This window comes from Oenanthe melanoleuca, chromosome 1A (genome assembly GCF_029582105.1).
Source record: "Oenanthe melanoleuca isolate GR-GAL-2019-014 chromosome 1A, OMel1.0, whole genome shotgun sequence".
In the NCBI taxonomy this organism is placed as follows: Eukaryota; Metazoa; Chordata; class Aves; order Passeriformes; family Muscicapidae; genus Oenanthe; species Oenanthe melanoleuca.
In genome coordinates, this window is record NC_079334.1 from 22981917 (window position 1) to 23002406 (window position 20490).

Sequence of the window (20490 nt, forward strand, 5' to 3'; positions counted from 1 at the left end):
GAAATGAATCCTCACAATTAAAGTGGATCTTGTCTATACTATTCCCTATAATACTACAGTATTTCCCTGCCCCTCATAGCAAGTATCTTTTTTGTGGTGATTTCATACAGGCTCAGCTCTTGTTTTTCCTAGCCCTTCAAGGCAAAGTGGGATAATAAAGCTAAAATCGAGTTTTTCTTATTATAGCTGTGCTTTTTGCTTGGATAAATGTTTGGGTGCTTCAGGATCTGCTCATCTACTTTCTGCAGCTGGTGTGGTGACAGCCTGAAGAGCAGGTGTAGATTTTAGTTGGTGTTCTATGTTTCTGTTATATTTAATAAAAGCTATGGGGAAGTTGCCTATGTTTCTGATGGCACTCAGTTTGTTAAATGGTAATTGAAAGGGGGAAGATGTATTTTATTTCAGAGTTAGGCTTTTTCACACAGTTTTTAAACTCCATAATTGCTGTAGATCAGCTGTCTATAATTTTCTTTGCTTGGCCTTTTTAATTTTCAGAGTATTCAGAGACACAACCAAAACTGGCTGATAATACTTTCATTTATTGCAAGTTAACTCCTCAGGTTCTTTCATATTCACTGTCCAACTTTCTCTTCCCTGTCCCTGGCAATTTGTGTGTTTCGGAAAGTAGATTCATATGGAGAGAAACTTCCTGTTGATTGAAAACTAAGTTAGACTGTGGAGAAAAGAGATAGGAGTCCCATTGTATCAAATACTTTTTAACATTGTCTGGTAAGCAAAGAAAAACGCCCCTGACAGTGTTACAATGTGGTGGCCCGAGGGCAAGAATACAGTGACGTAATTAGTCCTTTCCCTCTCCAGCTCTAGCCCTGTACTTAACCAATGCTGGGTGATGTTGCTTTCACCAGATGAAGGTAACTAGATAAAATGGCACTGCCTTGTGTATGGATAGGTATATCAGCTTATCTTACTCCTGCCACAGCTGGGTATGAAAATAAACTGAAAGTAACTTCAGTCTTTCCAAGTTTGGACAAAAATAGTTGAGAAATTGTGTTACTGCATTTTCAGATTCAATAAAGGATGAACAAAAAGTAACATATAAGTGAAGAACATTCAAATGTAGAAGGAAATTTCAGGAGTTAGGTTTTTAAATGTGTTGCGAGAGCTTGACTGTGAAAATCAGTTGTCTTCTGGTTCAGGTAGGTTGTCTAAAAGCAGACTTTTATGGTTTTGCTCACAATAGTAAAGCTAGGTTACTTTTCTTTTAAATGCCACTTTCAGGGGAAATGAGATGAGAAAGTTGAAGGACTCTTTTGTGCTAAAAGACTGCAAATTTAGTGCCCTGATATCATACATAGTTGAGCAGGTCTGAAGCTCTTTTTGCAAGTAGTTCCAAATTCAGTAGTACTAACTAAACATGTTCAGCAAAGGTTGCAGTCTTGAGGACTAGCATTGTATCTGTAATAACTTGCATTGTGTTTTTAAATTTAAAAATTAGCCATAAAAATGACTGTATTGCCTCATTTCTTTGAAGATTGAAAAAACATTGTTGAATATAAAACAGATTTTTGAAAATTAGCTTCCTGTTCCTTTCTTAGGTGCCGAAATAGCTGAAAAGTACAATTCAGACTGATGTCACGCTATAAATATTGATGAAGTTCTATTTGGCAGCTGGTTATATTCAAAGTTGGTGTTTGCAATTATAGTTTAGAATTATTTGCTTAACAACTCAGCATTTGTTTCCTTTGACAATAATAGTGCTAAGATCTTGGACTTTTCTGCATGTATAATCACTTTAGTGGGAAACTGAAACATCTTTGTATAAGAGAACCTCTCTGTTATTAATTATTAGAAGTGAGATAAATATGGAACGTTATTTTGGAAAATCTCAGGGTGTAAGCTATGAAAGAGTAAAGTTTAAAAAACAGAAAAAGCAGATTGTGACATAAGCTTTATTGTCCATCACACTCCCCTGGCCTTCCTCCTGGCTTAGTCTGGCCATACTTTTGTGCCCGAGGCTGCATTACAAGCAGTGCCGAGACATAGAGCCTTTCTCGGGCAGCAGGGGATGCTTGTCTGCCTTCTTGGCTGCTGGAGGATTTAGCACCAGTATTGCCATGCTGGTGTGAATTCCTTAACAGCACAGCTCTTATTGTAAAAGCAAACAAAGCACAAGGATAATTTAACACAGGAAACTTTTATACACTTCTAATTAAATACAGGAAGATTGTAAGAACTAGATAGTTTGAAACACGCAGTATCTTCCAATCCTGTCCTGCACATAAATGGTTTCTAGTAGTGCTGTCTTTAGCTCTTGTAGTTTTTTCTGTCAGTGGATAAGCCGCCGTTCCCCCTTTCCTCTGCACAAGGTTGCTTACCACCTTATCTGTTTAATTTAGTTACTGCTGCTGGGTTTGATAAACACACTGCTGTATAGAACTTGACGAGTGTTACTGGTGGTTCAAAAGGGAACCTTCGATCTTGAGTTGACTTTAGTGGTATGAATAATCTGACACGATGATTCTGTTGGGATTATCAGCAGTAAAGGAGTTATTTATAGCTTTCAGGTTTAAAGTTGAGCTGTTGAGAAGCAGGCTTCCCACTCATCACAACGTTTTGCTTGAGATGGAGAAAAATGCTTCATGTCTCTGGTCTAGTATAACCTTCACTCTTCACCTCTCCTTAGAAAACTCTGGTCCTCTGTATTCTGAGGACTGTCACTTTGCAAATGCCGTGAAATTAAGGCTTGGTTGCACTGGTGTAGCTCCAGCAGTGCTGAATCCTTGGGAATGCTGGTATACGTGGATTGCTGGCATTTTGAGCATGTTGATTGTAGAGCATTTTTGCCACTGGGGCAGCATTAAATGCCATGATAGTTGCAATACTTATGGTAATGGCTGCTTTTGTGCCATTGGGATTCCGAGCATTGCTGCTGTTAACAAGTAGTGGCAGCATTAGCAGTGTGAGGTAGCCCTTTTCTGTGCCTGAACACCGCTAGTTTGCAAGACCTGATAGAACCAGAGATGAACAATTGAAAAGAATTTGGGGTTTTTAAAGTGATAGTTTGTTTCCAAGTTTGCAAAACAAATCTCTTGAGTGTATCACACTTTGATGTGGACTGTGAAAAGCAGCTGTATTCTCAACTCACTGTTTTAATTCCTTGCTGCTCCAGGTATCAGAACTCTTACTGTGATGCTGACTGTGGAGAAGATGCTGTCAGTTTGTTAAGACACAGTACTCCAAAAACCTCAGTTTGATAGTTTCTATAAGCATTATGGTGTAGAGTGTTGAAGGTCTTGAAGAGAAAAAGTGGAAACAATTTTGAGGGTGTTTTGTTACCTACATATTTTGTATCTATACACTTATATATGTATATGCACGTGAGTATGTGTGTATATGTGCTTCAGTCACAGTGAAAAGATAAAGTGGAACAAAGCACAAAGGACTTTGGAAAATTAACCATTTGTCAGCCTTTGGCTGGTTATAGTTGGGATTTAATCTTGATTTACGGTTGAGAAGTGATGTGTAGTGTATGTAGCATACCATAGGCTGCTGTAGCAAAGTGAGAACAAATACCTTTTATGTTCACTGTAACCTTTAATGGATACTTTAGCAAAATCAGTATGAGCAGAAAAGAAGTGGGGCTTAAATAAGTTTTTTCAGTTTACTTTTCCTCTACTGGGAGGAGAAACATTTAACACCTTAAATATTGTTTATGTAAATGGTGTAGAACACTGGGAAGGTGAAGTATTCTGTCCTTATATTTCAAGACTGTCGTTAGACTCAAAGGCTAGAACCAGGATTTTCTAAATTGAAAATCTTTTGATTTGAGAATCAAAATCCTTTTGCATGTTTCACATCTCCCTTAACAATGAATCAAAAAGGGCAACATTCTTTGATGAGAAAAAGAACACAACTTCACTAATGATTGGATTTTCTTGAGCAGATTGTGTTGTGTAGTTCATTTTAAACCCCCTGAGTTCTTCAGGAGCACTCTGTTTTATGAAATGGTTGATACTTGAGCTGTTCATGTAAAAAGACTTAAGTGCTGTGAAGTGGGACTTGTGTTTTGTTCATATAGGTTGTCTTTAACTTCTTTACAGTCCTTCTGTTCTCATGTTACTATAGAAGAGCTGTACAGACTAATGTTTGTGGTATCTATTCCAAGTTACAGCTATTTATCTTGTTAAAAGTATTTGTGTTATAGCTACACAAACAGCTGAAATGTTTTCCATATGTTACAAAAAACATCAGTGTGAAGAATTTAATACTGAACAAAATAGGAAGTTGTGCAGCCAACACTAAATTAAACATAATGAACACCCTTTCTTGTGTCATGTTTTGCTGTAGAACAGCACAGTGATTTTGTGGAGTATGTGACTGCCATTCCTGAGTATTTCTCTGGAAGTTTTTTTGGTAAGAGAGAGAGGATTTCTGCCTTTTCCCACTCCTCCCAGCTGCTTTGTTTAGTGTGATATCTTTAGTTCGTTTTTCCTTGAAGTACTAATCCTTCCTGGATTTCCTTGTACCTAAGTAATGCAAAGAGATTGTTCTAAACCATGTGAAATAAAGAGTTGCAAATCCTATTTTCAAGCACCAGTAGTAGCTCTCCTTTTACCAAATTACGTTTCCATCTTCAGCCTTGAAAAGTGAAGTGGAGAATTACCATCACAGTGAGACCTGAGTTGTCCTGGCTATTTTTTATAGTAAATCATGACTATTACACTGCTGCTGTGCTGTAGACAAAATACCATGAAATATTTCTGTGTTGTTCTGAAGTTGTGAATGACTTGAAGCCAACTTCCCAATATCCTAATTGAGTACGTGATGTTTTTGTTTATTTACATCAGCAGCTGATTTTTGTAAGATGATATTTTAAGACAGCTTGAGGCCTTTTGAGCAGAGTGTGCTCTTGGTTGCTTTATTAGAATCACCCCACAGCAAAAGTCAGAACCAAGCTCAAAATTAAACTTTTGAGTCTGTAAAACCTTTACTCACTGAGCAAAGGGCCAGGTAAACCACAGTGGCAGCTAAGACTCCCTTTTATCACCAAATGTATTTTCTAGTCAGAAATTGTTTGAATGGAAATCCTGCCCAAAAAGCTCATAGTTAATGCTAGAAGGTCAGGGGGAAAAAAAATTCAGTTTATGGCAGTTAGTCCAATGACAGGAATGCTTTGTTCTTAAATAATGCTGTACATTAAGGAGTAGTAGCCAACAAAATGATGTAGTGAGTTTAGAAAAATATCAGTTCATATCCCTTACAACAAACCTGAATAATGGCAACTGGAATAATTTAGATTTTAGTGATGTTAACTTGGATATATGGTAAGCTGATGGTTCTGGACTTCTTTTAATTCCTGCAAGTTGGTTATGTTTTGCAAAACCAAAACTAGTATTTAATACTAGCTGTGGTTAAGACAGATTATGTATGGTTTGAAGTGGGCTTGATTGTAAGTCAGTGAAGTGCTGTTATGTTACTCTTTCAAAATAGGATTGAATACCTGACAATTGGTAGTTATGGGATTCCTTTTTACACATACTATTTCATATTCAGGAGTTATTGCAGGATTACATAATCACTTCCCTTGACTGCAAGGAAACACACTTGTGTGTGTTTTCTTGGATCTTGTAGAAGAAACCAGTTTCACCCCATGTTTTACCCAGTTGTGAATGGAAATTATGTTTCTAAAGCCTCCTACTGTTCTGTTGTATTTCACAGTCAGTAGGAGATTCTCTAACACATGCTACCAGTGTTTACTGTTTTTCCAGATTTGGATGGGAGGTTGTGGGGAGAATTTTAAGAAAATATTTTCCTGATGGCAGCCTATTGCTTCTGTGCACCTAGGTTTACTGAGCTTTGGAGACAGTTGACTTCTGTTTTTATATTTGTTTTTAATTTAGTAATGTCCATAGTTGGTCAATGTTTTAAATTTTTATTTTGTCTCCTTTTAGGGTTTCGTTTTTGCACTGAATGTAGCCAGGACGGATCCTTGTGGGCTTTGGCAGCCCTTGGAAACTGTCAAAGGTAAAAATCAACCCAAGCTTCATATTGTGATCTTGAAAGTTGGAGATGAGAAGAACAATAGCCTGTGCTGGTTCTTAAGATACTGTAGGATGTGTATCTGTTTTCATGTGCTTTCTAGTGTGTTATTTCCTGTGGGTTTACATGCAACGTTTGTTATTGCCTGATGTGATTTGTTCCTGTAAGCTAAAGTTGTTATGTATGATGTATAATTAACTTTGAAAATATGTTAATTTACATTGAGATTTTTTTAAGTCACTGGAATTGGTAAGTGATCATTTGCTATAAGAAGTAAAGTTATAGTTGAGGGTTTTTTATCTTCTGAATGCTCTTGCTTTCAGAGCAACTTGAATTTAAAGTGACAAAAGTGTTCTTCTTCTATACATTAACTTTTATGTTGCTTTTATGCATTCTTAACAGACTCAATGTATAACAATGCTTTAGCAATTAAATACAATATGGCTGAATCGTGTTAGAAATGAACATTTTGTCTGTACCTGGAGACTGGTGACAGTGATGATGTGTCCATACAATTGTGTCAAATAAGCACAGTCCCATTCAAGACACAGTTTAGTTAAGTAGTGCCTTGTTCTAACTGCTCTTGTTTCAAGTGTGCCATGCATACAGGATCACTGTCTTGGAAGAGCACTCGTGTGCCTGTTTTGCTTTGTGAGGGAGTTTGGGACCTACCTTTAGTTTCTGCTTAATGCGTGGAATGGTGACAGTTGGCACAGCCTTACTGTCCTTCCAGGGGTTTCTAGTGGCTCATATCCAATTTAGACTTGGGAATTCACAGGAATCACAATTGGTTTTACATTAATAAGTACCTCTCTCACAGCTTCATTCTTTAGAAACTTGAACTAGGTTTTTTCTTCATTATCAAATGAAGAACAGATCTTCTCTTTAGTCCATTTTTAATTCCCTCTGCCAATCTAAAAAAAAAAATAAAAGTGTTGCTGAACAAAAGGCCCTTGAATTAGATAAACTGCATAGTCCCAGTGATGCCTGTTTGATGAAACCAAATTTGAAATGGTTGGAATTCCAACTCTCTTGCTATTGAGGACCTTTTGTTTTTTCATGTTGGACCTTTCTATGTGGAGAGAAAATTAGGCCTAGAGGAGGTACTTGTTCACTGGTATTGGTTTTCAGGGATTTATAAGTATATGGAAGTTTTGTTCAGGTTTTGCTTGTGTTAGAATTGATTGTGTTAGAATGCACTAGTGCAGAGAGAGATGGTATCCATAAGGACTCTCTGCTGTTCTGAGTGGCTGGTAGCTGCATCTGTCTTGCTGGTCCCGGTAAACAAAATGAGTACATCTTTGCTGCAGACAGAGATGGAGCAAAAATAGGTCTAAATATTAAACTGGATTGTCCCAAAGAATAGTGTTTACTGGCAGAACTGATTGCAGTAGGCATTAAAGTTAATAAGAAATCCAGCTGGGTCATATTCATGAATGTTTTTACTTTTGAGAATAGATTCTCATCAATGTATTACATTTTAAAGAGTTAAATGGGAGTTGTTCCTAACTTTAGATGTGCATTTGCTACATCATATGTGGACAGACCAGTGCATCATCAGGCCTTCCTTGGTGTTACCTTACCAGTTGAAGTTAGTTAATTTTTCTGAAGGATATCAGGTGAATAAAAGATTGGGAGATTACAGTCACATTCTAAGTAGTTTGGGTGGATATATGCAAGGGTAGAAGAAGAGGATTATCTTACTTTTGACCTTTTCCAGGAGTGACTTTGTTGATAGGTGTCGGATCTGAAAATCTAAATGGTCTGTCTATAAACTTTCTTTTTATCACCTGGAAACCTGACATATCACATTAAGTATTGAATATAAGTAAGCAAATGCATTTAGGCTTTTGACATTTTCCTGATCCTATAGGATGCTAGTACAAATTCTTACTTCCTATCCTTTCTCCATTACATATTTTTATATCTATAAAATAAATGACTCCATGTGTCACCTTCAGTGCTCTGGTCAGAAGCTAGTGAGCTGAAGAGGTGATGTCAGTAAAATGGAATAATTATGTTATTTCTTCATGTGCTGGCAATAAGCACTCTCTGTTGGTCACCCTCAGTCGTAAATGACTGCTGCAAAAGTCTGCCACAGAGATAGTGTCCCATGGATTCAGGAATCTTGAAATGTCTCCTTTTGGCAATAAATAAACTTGCAATGGAGGATTCTTGTGCCCATGGCTAAGGGAATCAATGATTCATGTATGCAAAGGAACATCAAAATGACTGAATTGGGCTCATAGTTTATTGCAGGGTGTTTTGTCTCCTGAAAGAACCCAGAAGCAAATGCAATAAAGTATAAAAAATACCCAAACCGAACAACAAAAGGGTAGTGTTTGGCAAAACTTCCTCTTGCAACACTTGTAATCTGTGGCTTACACCTGCACCAGCCCTTGTGAAGTTTTCTAGGAAATTACCAAGCCTTTTAGAGCTTCAACTTTTTTACCATCCCATGTGAGTGAGTTCGCTCTAAGTACTGTATGACATAATATTATATGTCTTGTGGTTTTTTTAATTAAAGCAAATAAAACATTAATTATAGGATAAATTAAGAGAGAAAACAGAAATTATAAAAAGGAAAATACAATGGAGAAGGAAAAGAGTTTATTCATTCAATATCCTAATTTAATCTCTGAGTTCTGGATAGTGCCAGTGTATTTAATCTGTTGTCTGTGGAAGAGCTTGCTTTTCTTTGTTCTTGTAGTGTTTCCATTTTTTTAAAATTTCCTAGTTCTACTGACCTTTTCTTTCCTCCTTTGAGATGCACTGGTTGATAGTTTTTTTGTCTTCTTCCAGGAGTAGTATAAAAAACTGATGTCAAACACTGCCAATTCCTCTGGTAGTGAGGGTTCTCAGAAGATAAAACACGTCTGTTTTTCAGAGCCTTATGTTTAAGTTCCTCCAGCACTTTGAATGAAAAGTGACTTCCCCTTGCAGTGCTCTTGGTCTGACCTTTCTGGTCCTGTTTTATATGTGAGCTTTTTTTAATGCTTCTGTAGCTTGAGTTCATTCTTGCTTATTTCTCTGACTTTGACACCAGGTAAGTGCCACAGGAATCCTCCTGGCCAAAGCTGTTTTCACTGTTAGAAGTCAGACTGTCTGTCTAACAAAAAACAATTAACTGACTCTAATACTGTAAAATCATGCTCCAAAATTCTCAGCCCTGAAAGTTCTGGAGTGGGTTTCAGAAACTGAGCCTGGCAAAGAAGTACCATGGACAGGGACTGCCCAGCCTGGCCTCCTCCACTGAGGGTGCAGAACAAAAAGCAAGAGACGTTTGTTATAGGCAGGAGGATCTTGACATAGATGTCATGCTTAGCATTTGATACCTTTAATTTTTGCTTATGTGGTGAAGGCAGAATGTTTAAGTGAGGATTTGGGTGAGAGTTTGCTTTTCTTCTCAATCCTTCTTTTCCCAGAAATGGGAATTACCACGCTCTTAAGTCTTTACAACTCTTGTGTCTTCCACTAGAATGTATGATAGTACTGAATGTAACAGCTTGTTGGTTGTAAGGTTTATTAAGTTGTATGTAACATTTAGTAGCTTCAGGCCCTTAATATTTGTAGAACATGTTCTTCACTGCTTGAGTCAACTATGACAGATGTTGTTTTACCTATGTGCAGCATAACAGAGGAGGTTGGAGTGTAGAAAGCCTTACACTCTGAACAGGCATTAACAGTGAAATTAAGGAGGTGCATTGTTTAGAATCTCTTGACAGTTTCCAGGCTTGGAATTGCTGCTGTAAAGGTGAAAGTCAGCAGCTCTTTAGCCAAGGTGCAGAAGTAGAGAGACTTGAAATGGATGTTAAATGCTGGTACCGTTGAAGAGTTACATAATCTTGAGAGGAACTACTGTTACAGGCCAGCAACTCTTGGCTTTAAGAGAATTCTTAACTCAGTGTACTCAGTGAGAGCCCTTGCTTTCCATATACCTGGAATGTTAGGGATCTGATCACGGCTTATGTCTTGCATTTTGAGTGTGAGAGATTCCTGATGAATTTATGCTGATGCATTTGTTCTCTTAAATGCATTAATTTGATCCATTACCCCTGAAAGATGTGTCATCCTCTGGAGTAGAAGACATTCTAGTCTTCAACACCAAAGTCTCCCTAATTGTATCGCATCCTTCTGTAAGTTACTTTGCAATTTGAAGAATGGTGTTTGAAGTGCAGATTTTGTTCAATAGGAGCTACACTGATACTGTCAAACAAACTTGAAAATAGGTTATCTAGTAGTGTTGAGTATTGGAAACACTGGGATCTGTTGACCTGGGTTAAATTGGAAATACGAACCTGGAGGTGAATAACTTTATTTGTTCCCTGAACCCTTTAGAATCTGGAATGTATTTATTTTTAAAATGAAGTCAAGAAAAAAAATCCTGCAGGACTTCTGAGGTACTGTGAGATCATTGGAAGTCTTAACAATTTTTCAAACTAATAACCTTGAGATTGTCTGTAAGCTGAGTCTTTGAAGCTTGTATTTGCACAAAAGCTATTTCCTAGTAAGAAAGAATTGCTCAGCTCTGGTCTGTGTGATTGTTCCTTGCTGACTGTGGCTTTAATGAGTAAAATCAGTGACTAGATTAAATACTCAGCAATGACACTTGAAAGTTAAAAAGAAAGTATACTTTTCCTCAGTGTTTTTTTTCTTTTAATTAAGTAATTTTGTCTTATCCTGAATAACACTTCTCGTTTGTGTAAAACATAATTTCAGCAAATATGTGCAGAATGGCAGCATTAAAGGTTGTAGCCTAGAATTGTTGTTTTGTGCACTGCAATTTCACGTAACGTTGTTAAATGCGGAAAAAGAATTGTTTTTAAAATATATCTTTGTTGTTTGTCTTTCAGGCAGTATTTTGCATTTCTGCAGAGCTTTGCACAGATCCTGTTCCCATGCAAACTGATGAGGGAGAAATACTGGAGGAAGGCAGTTCCAAGGTCAGTGAGGTAAATGCCACTGTGTTTTGGAGGATCTAAAACTTGCTTGGCTGCAAATGGGGGAAGGGCAGTACGTGGAGTGAACATTGACTGGGATGGTATTTTAAATAAATACCTTAATGTAGATACTTACTATTTACTGTCATGGAGGTACTTAGAAAGTTAAGCTTTGAGAAACTTCTAGAAAGACAGGGGGATTTTGCCACCCACTAAAGATTAGGGCATGTTTTCAGGCACTTCCAGGAAGGAAGGAGAAAACTTGAAAAAAGGTACTAACCCTCATTGTATTTAATTTGTGAAAACTGGAAGTACTTTGTCCTCCCTACCCACCCACCTCCTGAAATAACGTAAGGAATTGGACATGTGGGCCCTTAGGTGCAGGTGTTGGTGTCTGTGGATTACTGGCTGACCTATATTGAAGGTGTGCTGCTTCTTGTTTCCTTGTACTTGCCTGCATGTGCTGTGTTGTGAGACTGGATTGTGTATTGCTTTTAAAGGTCCCTCTGATTCTCAGCATACCTTGTTGGGACAGGACTGTGTGAAATGTTCTGTTGAATACAATGCTGTGTCCTGCTTTTTGCCTGCTTCCTGAAGATGCAAATGTTAAGGCAAAAATTACTTTGGTTTTCATAATGACATAGTCATTGTCACACACTTCTGTAGGTTTATAAATACAGTTTCTAGTCCTGACTACTCACTGAGTTAGTGTCAACATTGCAAATGATCTGTGTTTAAAACATGCTCCCTACATTTCACAAAAATCTGAATCATTGTTAGCTTGCTTGTAGCTTTGTGTGAGACAGACTGAAAAATGAAAAACCAGAAGACCCAAGTTAAAATTTGTTTCCTGGATAAAACTTTGGAGAGATGTTTTCATTGTTTTAGGGTCTAAGAAAAATCTTTTTTAGATGTAAGCACTAAGTTAGGAAGTAGTTATTAGAGAAAGGATTTAGCAATTGTGCTGCATGTACTTTAGGAGTTGTGTTAATTTTAAATAGCTTTGAAGGAAGGCTGGCTCTAGATTAGGAGCTGAAAAATGAGAGTGTATCAGTGGATGTACTTGCAGCAATCCAGGCTATTGAACACATCTTTTGACAAGGATATGATTACGGGTTTCAGTGGGGAGTAGACATGAGAGAGGAGACATCATGATGCAATTAGTTACTGATTTTAGCATAGTTATTGGTGCTTTCTTTTCACCCCACAGGGAGAATCTTTGTATGTGTGTGTGAATGCACATTTATGTGTATACAAACATGTGCCTGTGTGTATGTTTATGGATACACAGCTTTCACTTTTTTTGCCTGTGTGGCAGGAAGTAGATTGAAGTAACTGTCTTTTCCTTCAATGAAGAGTATGCTTTTCTCTGACATGCTTAATTCTGGATAAAATAGTGAACATTGTATCTCTGCTCCAAAACTTGAAGGAGCTTAAATTTAAAACCAAATTCTTCATACTGACTTTGAATACCTGAATGTGTATGAAGTATTACTTTGAAACAAGTGTAGTGTAGAGAATGTGGGAGATCAGGAATTGTGCATCTGGTATTTAGTGTTATTAATAAAGGACTTTATAGGATCAGTATATATTAAGCAAAAAAGTCATGACTGCATCTCGTCCTTCTCCCCATTCTGTGATGTACAGGCCTACCCAGTGTTTCTTCAATCTATAAATTGTTAGTCTCTCTTTGCTTGCCTCAGGAGAGTTTTGTATCTCTAACAGTTGAAGGTTTGTCCTAGAAAAATTTAGTCAAAATATATGTCACTATATTGCCTAGTATCATTAAAATGGTTCTCTTAATTTACAAATGTTTGCATGATCCAGTGACCCATTTTCATAAATATACATTTTTCTATGAAATACCTTTTTTATATATTCGTTAACATAGTTCAGTTTTTTTCCTTTTCTCAGGTTATTTCCCCATTCTTCCCCACCCACTCCCAACTTTTTCAGGCAGGAGACATGAGGTATACTTGAATGAAGTATTCTGAAAGAGATGAGGCCAAAATCATCTTTCCTGGAGATACCATAAATATCAGGATATAAAGATTTGGGTACTGCCAGAATTAATTTTTTATAGTGCCAGCCTGAAAATAACCTAAAAGGTTATGAAGATTCTATCATAGAGTAGAAAACAAATCATATGTCATGCTGTATGCTTGTGAAATGGTTTGGTTCTATAACTCTCAGATTTTCTGGCATCCTAGACTGTATAGTATTTTGAGATACCCTAGTCAAGAGTTGAAGATAAAATGAGATTTCCTCTGGTTTTGAAGAAAAAAAAATTGTGCCTTAAGTAAAGCCAAGCAAGTCACTTTAAAGACTAAATATTTATGGCCTTCAAACTAATTAACTCTGTGTAAGGTATGATCAGAAAATTTTAACCCTGCAGTCAGACATCATAAAGAATGATGTTCTTGTTTGATTCCTAACCTGGTGAGACAGCTGTAAAGTCAGCATTCATGCTTGCCTTTGCCACTTTTGAAATGAGTGGCAAACTCGGTGGCAACTCACTGAAAGTTAAGCTTAGGGAAGGTTTCTGATGTTCTCACTTGAGTGTTTATTTCTACCACTGTTGTTAATGTATACATTTTTATTAGTGATTAGTAAGATCCTCATGGTGTTCTCCCCAGTCATATTTGCTAGAGATGCTAGTGAGAGGCAGGAACTACTGGGTCATTTTGGTTCCCTGATACCAAAGTGAAATCTTCTGCTACCTCTCCATTGCACCAAGAAAAAAAAAAACATCAGTGTTTCTGCTTGGTTCCCTACACCCTTTACTATTATTTGAATTTTTATTTTAATTTTTAATTATATTTTGTAGTAGCTAATTAGCTACTAACAATTACTAGGCTTTTTTTGGTACCCTGACAAAATCAACAAGTACTGAACTTCCTGTTTGTGACTGATTTCAACTGTTTTGTTCCATCAGTTAAGGATTACTGCACAGACAATATTTAAACTTGGTTTATCAGTTGTTCTTTTGCTGTAAAATATTGCAGGAGGAAGCTAAAAATTTTATGCCTGAAGTACTTTCAGATTTCTTTCAATCTTGGCAGGAGTTTTGAGCTTATGCAGAAAACTTATTTATCCAAAAATGCTCGTGTTAAATGTAGAATTTCCCTCACTCCTCTTAGTTGTTCCTTCATGTCTCAAAGTAAAAGCCTATGAATTCAGAGGGAGTGAGGGACTTTGAATAAAGTAACTTATAGAAAGATATTTATGAGCCATGGTTTTGTTTCAGTGTTGTAGAAAGAAAAGGAGGAAAAATAGTTAGTTCTGCCGATTTAATGTTTTGTATACTAAAAATCTAGGTACACAAAATTTTGATTAAAAATGTGACTGCACCGGATGTCTAATAACACTCAATTCTTAATAAAAACGGGAAAAGGGGAAAGATTCTGTATTGTATAGTGTTAGGTAAATGTAATTTTATTCAAAGTTTTCATTAGTGTTCATAGAAATTATTACTGAACTGAATCAGTAGGCCAGGAATTCGACTAATTTTTCATAGGCGCTTTCAAAACCAGGGACATAAACACTGAGGCTTGTCTTGTTTTTCAGTCTCACTGTCCAGTGCCACTTAGAAGCTGTCTTGAGGCCACCTGTTAATCCTTATTTTAAGTTGCTACACTGTTCATATTTATAAATGTGAATCTCTCCCTTACATTATTGAAAACTGCCTGTTCTCAACCTGATTAATTCTTACTTTTCTTGCCTCTTAGTGTCTAATTGTGAGCTAGCACTTGCTTTCTATTTAAATCACTCTTCAGAGGTCTGTTGCCACTGATTGTGTTTTGTTGTGGTGTTTGGTTTGGTTTGGTTTTGGGTTTTTTTTATTGTGAAGCATTCACACAGAGATGATAAAAAGGTTAAAATGTGTGTGACTCAAGTATCTAAACACTTGCTTTTACTTCATGCATGTTGAGAATAAAGGAACACAAGCCTATGTTAAGTTAGATATTTTTGTATTTATAAACAGAATCTTAAAATTCATGAGGAAATGTCATTAGGAGTTCTTTCCTAAAAGCAGGAATATTCCACTAACTGCATTTATGGGTAAGTTGTGCTCAGTTCCTGATGTGGATATTGTGTAATGATGACAATAATGCAAAAGTTAGGCTGATGCTTTCATTTTGTGGGATTTAGAATTAATATAATGAAAAAAACCAGAAACCTGTAGTTAAGTAATTAAACTTACAGTATCCAAAACCTTTATATCTGTATCTCTGGGACTTATAATTCTACTTAGTGATACAGAACTGAGTTTCTATTCAGACAGCACTAAATAATTTAAAACACTCAGGCCTATACAGTAATAAAATGAGCAGTATGCTTTGTGACTGTAATTATTGAAAAGTGTTTTCCAGTCTGGTACTGGCCTGGTACATGATGCTTTCAGATTATGGCTCCCTGCAGTATGAATCCCTGCACTCTTGGAAAATGTTGGCTTGTTACAAGAGGCTTTCAACCTCAGTGTGCTTTCTTGTGAGCAGCTGACAGTTCTGAGTTCAGTTTATTCACGTGACTGTTGCTCTCCACTGGTTCCAGGACATTAGGCTTTGGAGCTATTTTATTTTTAATATCTGCTGGTGAGTTACTTGTGGAGCTTCCAGCATTTCTGTGCCCTGATATACAGGGTATATTTCCATTATTTTTCTGGAACATGAGTTGGAGATGCAGCTAGTCTTTGTAGTGCTGACTTACAGCTATACCAAGTTCCTCGAGTCTTTGTATGAAGTATCTTGTATAGTCTTTGATATTAGGTATTCTGCCTAAGAAGACAGTTTATGCTTCTTCCAGAATGTAGCATCTTAAGAGCTAGGAGGACAAAGAATTTTTCACAACAGAAACTGATGTAATCTCTATGCTCTCCTAGCTTCATTTTGTTAACCTGAAAATGATACAGCTCCTTTGGACAGTAATTTCAAACCCAAAATATTTGTATATCATGTATTGAAAAAAAATCCGTTAACTTCTCAGTAAAGAATTATTTTACTTAAAACTTCTTTTAATTACATGTTAGAAAAGCTTGTAAAAGTGTGATGACATAGTCCTCTTGTCTTAAGTGTAAATTAGCATAGTCAGTCAAGGGGAGCAGACATTTTGGGTTAGTTTTTCTCTGGAACTTCAACACTGTGGCCAGGAAAGGAACCTAAAATACTTTCCTACAAAACACTACATGGTTAGACCTTTCTGCATTAGAAAGAAAACCCAAGCAAACCTGCTTGTGAGTTTATAACTTCAAATTTCACAATTTCAAGGCATTGTAACAAGGAGCTATAATTATGGTATGGGGTCTAACCCTAGCTGGCAACTAAGCACCACACTGCTGCTCATCCACTGAGATGGAGGGGTAGAATTGCAAGGGTGAAAGTCAGAAAACATGTGGATTGAGATAAAGGTAGTGTAATAGTTTGGGGCAAAAAAACCCAAACCAACAACAAAGAGGAGAGGAAAATAAAACCTGTGAAAGAACCATATGATGCAAAAGGAAGAGGAATTGCTTGCTGCCAAACAATTGATGCCCAGCCAGTCTCTGAGCCAACATCCACACACACCGTCACTCCCTCAGTTTTCATGCTGAGCATGATGCCAGGTAGTGTGGAGTATCCCTTTGGACACTTGGGGTCAGCTGTCCCAGCTATGTTCCCTCCTGGCTTCTTGTGCACCCCAGACCTGCTCGCTGGTGGGGTGGTGTGAGAACTTTAAGGCTGTGTGAGCCCTGCTCAGCTGTTATTGAAACATCCCTGTGTTATCAGCACTGCTTCCAGCACAAATCCAAAACACAGTCCTCTATCAGCTACTGTATAAAATTGTAGCTCAATTCCAGCCAAAACCAGTACAGTATGTTATCAGGGTTCACTATAAAAAGTGAATTTTATCTTATAAATAAGATAAAATTGTTGAGGACTTTGCAAAAAAAAAACAACAACATGGAATTTGACAGTACTACTTGAACTTTGTTGTAAAGGAATAGCTAGGAGTAGCTAGGCTGTTGATAGCCTAGTTGCTTGGACATTTTAAAAGAAATTCAGGATCAAGTTCAGGATTCTTCCAGCTGGGTGTACTGTTTTCTACACAGGCAAGATGGATTGCTCATTTGAAACCTACTTATCCATAGTGAAGGCTGCTAAAATATAGATGCTGAACTGAAAGATGACTCTCTGTTTTCTAATCTCAAAATACCCTGAGGTGCTTTTGAATCACAAAAGAGAAGGTTAACACAATGATGTGGTTTTTTTCTCTTGGAAAATACCATCATGTGCCAAGGTGACTTTGAGATCTGTAAGAACTGTCACCATACGTTCTTTGATCCAGTATTTCCATATGTACAGTTCATGTGGAGGAAGTGTACTGGTGTGCCATGTCACTGCAGTGGATATGTGTGTCTCATTTCTAAAGGAAGAAAACCTTCAGTCTTAAAAAAAAAATTGAGTTTAAAAACTCATCTTTTCCAATCTTTTAAAGGTTCTTTCTTTTTTTAGATATTTTGTCATTAGTTTTTTCTCAACCAATAGCATTTCTTCTTCAGTTGATTACAGCAGTTTATAATACTTTGCAAAGCAGACAAAAAAGCAGATATTTGCTTAAAGATTGAAAAAATGGTTATACATTTGAGAGCTTATGTGGTATAGTCCAGCTATGATGTGACAGGGAAATTGATTTGTGGCTTTACTTACAAAGTGTCTCTTCTCATGCAGGTGTAGTACTGGCACACAATTTGAGGGGTTTCTGCCTTTTCAGAATACTGCCTTTTGATCTCTTTCCATTTGGTATTGGCTTTACAGAATTGTTGGCAGTGGTTGCAGTCCATGTGAATTGTGACAGAGTTCTTTATAATTGGTCACTTTATATGAAGTCTTACAGATGTGGAAGTATTGATGAGTGTTTTCAGTTTTCCTGTCTTATGGCAGACTGAAGGGGGATAGTTATTTGGAGAGAAATTTGAGCCAGGGGCATTAAAGCTTACTCTACTCTGCTTTAAAAAACAACATAAATTTACTTTAGAAATAGTTTGTTGATAAATGTTAGTTTGGCTGAGTCATTGAAAGCTGTAAAATTAATTGGTCTTGTTGATTTCATGTATTTGCAAGACTGTGCATTTACATGACCCTACAAGGACTATTTCCTTTTTATTTTGTGAACAAGATGGGTATGAATTTTTTTTCAATTCGTCAGAATTTTTTGATTTATTGGGTGTGGAAGATGTGAGGTTTGATGAGAAGAGTGTAAGTTGTTATTCTTGTGATGGTAGTAGTAAAAAATAGTAGTGATGGTCTTCATCATTCCAATACATAAAAGGGTGACTGGACAGCTAAGGGCATAGCTAAATGGCTCTGGAACTCTGGAAAAACATTTTGTGTGATATCAGTTCCCCTGAAGGGTAAAAGCAACACTGAAAACATGTCAGTGTTTCCTGGCACTTGTTTAAAGTCACTGAAGCATTTGAGCAGTAGGCAAGAGGGTGTATCATGAGAGGGGAGAATGTAGTAGTTGCCTACAGATGCAGTAGTGTGGGAATTAGATTAAGAAATATTTAGAGGTACTTGGAAATCGTATTTGATTGGTTTCAACAGATACAATTTCCACATGTAATTCCCAGAGAAATAACTTATTCCCATGGCATCTAAAGGTTTGTTGGGGTTTTTTTGAGGGCAAGCTGTAAAAAAGCCCCAGGCTCTGCTTCAGAGATGAGTGGATACTTTAATGGTTTGATGGTCTGTCAGATAGCTAATCTTTTTAATAATCTTGATCAATGTGGAAAAATGTAATAGTTTACAAGCCAGCAGCAGTGTCAGTGGCTCCCCTGTGACTAAAATGAGTTTGGATTTTCATTATGGTAACTGGAGAAACTGGAAAGCAGCTGTGTACTGTGGGTGTGGATAGCCTGTACTCCTTCTCCTTTTTAAAAGTGGTCAAAAGTGGATGCCTAATACAGACCTAAGGCAGGCTTTATATATATATATATATATGTAACAGATTTGTTCTCAGCCTCTAGCTGTTGAGGAACTTTCTGGGCCACTAGCAGTTTCTTTGTGTTTGGAATCCACACAACAGATTTCTGTGCACACAGAAAAGAAGGTTCTTCTTTCTATTGCTTGCCTGTCTTGGTCTTAAGGTAGAATAACTTTAACACCAATTCGTGTGTGCCTGGTTTATGTCACTTTCAGTCATTTCTAACAAACAGCTGCACACAGTATTTGTGGCAGCGAAGGTGATTAAATGTGTAGTGCAAAAGTATATTTAATTTTCTGTAGTTCTGATTATCATCAGCTTTCTTAAGCTTTTTTAAATTCTTTTAGCAGTTCATGCCTGTTGTCCTTTTGTGGCCATGCATCATCTAGATTTCCAAATCCAAGTGGGAGAAAATTAATGTTTTCTTTTTTCTGTGTCAGGATGGTTAACAATGTGTATATCTGAATATCAGCCACTTACAGATGTCAGTTTAAACTGTTATAATTTTTTCATCTGTGTCTGCACCAAAAATAGTAAATTGAAATGTAAATGTAAAATGAGTTGGCTAAATAGAGTCACTGGGTTATGTACAAGTGGCTTCTGAAAGTAGTGGTGGGGGTGAACTGTTCAAGGGCTTTAGGGTCAGATGTGTCCCCTATACAGAAAGTGTAAAAAGTTTGTTGTGAAGTGTAAAAGGTAACCAAAGTAGCCGAAGTTAGCAAGAATTCATGGCTTGTCAAATGATTCTGCATTTTAGCTGAAGAATAATATAAAAGGTTAATTAAATAAACTAGGGGAATTTTTTTGTCTTACTAAATTCTTGCTTTACTGGGATTCATCCATACTATACATGTGGAGAACACACTACAAAATGGATGGATCATCAGCAGTGGAGCAGGAAAACACTTTTGCTTAAATTCAGAACGCTTTATTCATTTTTTGTGTCGGAGACGGTTGAATTATTATTCAAAGCTGCCTTGGCAGCTTCAGAGTTGAAGTTTTCAGATGGTATTTCTGGATATCCTGTCATACCATGACTTGAGTGATTTTAACATCTTCGGTGGCTGACTTAAGGTAAAACTGTATCCTCCTGCAAACAACTAGGTGGTTTAAATTGCTTTCACAGCAAGATTAATTATTTTATGTATATGTGCACACACACAAGCTATTTTAAATACTTAGAAACTTAGTAATGCATTAAAATATTTTTTTGATTAAGGAAACTTTTGTATTTGTATGATATGAGATGTGACTGGGATCCCAACCTTTTTAGCATTTCCAAAGTGGGACTGTTGTTTTCATGATATTTATAAAACTGTTTAAGCTTAGCAGGGAGATCATGCTAAGCTGCTGGTTATTTCACAGAATATTAGCTAACAAACATTTTAAATATTACATAGAAAGTGAGCCATAGGTTATTTCTGCAATTACTTAGTGACTAATTGGTGACAGCTGAAACTAAAAGCAAAACTTCTGGTCTGTAACCACTGCTGCAGCTTTTGTGCTTGTTTAGCTGTAGCATAAGTGGCATATTCTGAGTTCCATAGGTTAATGATTAATTGAGTTCCCACTGACAATCTGTCCTGCT

The 20490-nt window shown here is 36.9% G+C and overlaps 1 protein-coding gene across 6 annotated transcripts in view; it reads left to right on the forward strand.

Annotated features, from left to right (window-relative positions):
• TNRC6B (trinucleotide repeat containing adaptor 6B) overlaps positions 1–20490 on the forward strand; it is a 131284-nt gene that overhangs the window by 7311 nt on the left and 103483 nt on the right. For 4 of the 6 annotated variants that reach the window (XM_056481805.1, XM_056481796.1, XM_056481802.1 and 1 more), the window contains exons 2-3: positions 5913–5985; positions 10854–10952. In XM_056481805.1, coding sequence (XP_056337780.1) covers positions 10899–10952 — 54 coding nt within the window. In that variant the 5' untranslated portion in view covers positions 5913–5985; positions 10854–10898. The remainder of the gene's footprint in view (positions 1–5912; positions 5986–10853; positions 10953–20490) is intronic. The other 2 variants (XM_056481798.1, XM_056481800.1) reach the window with 1 other exon arrangement.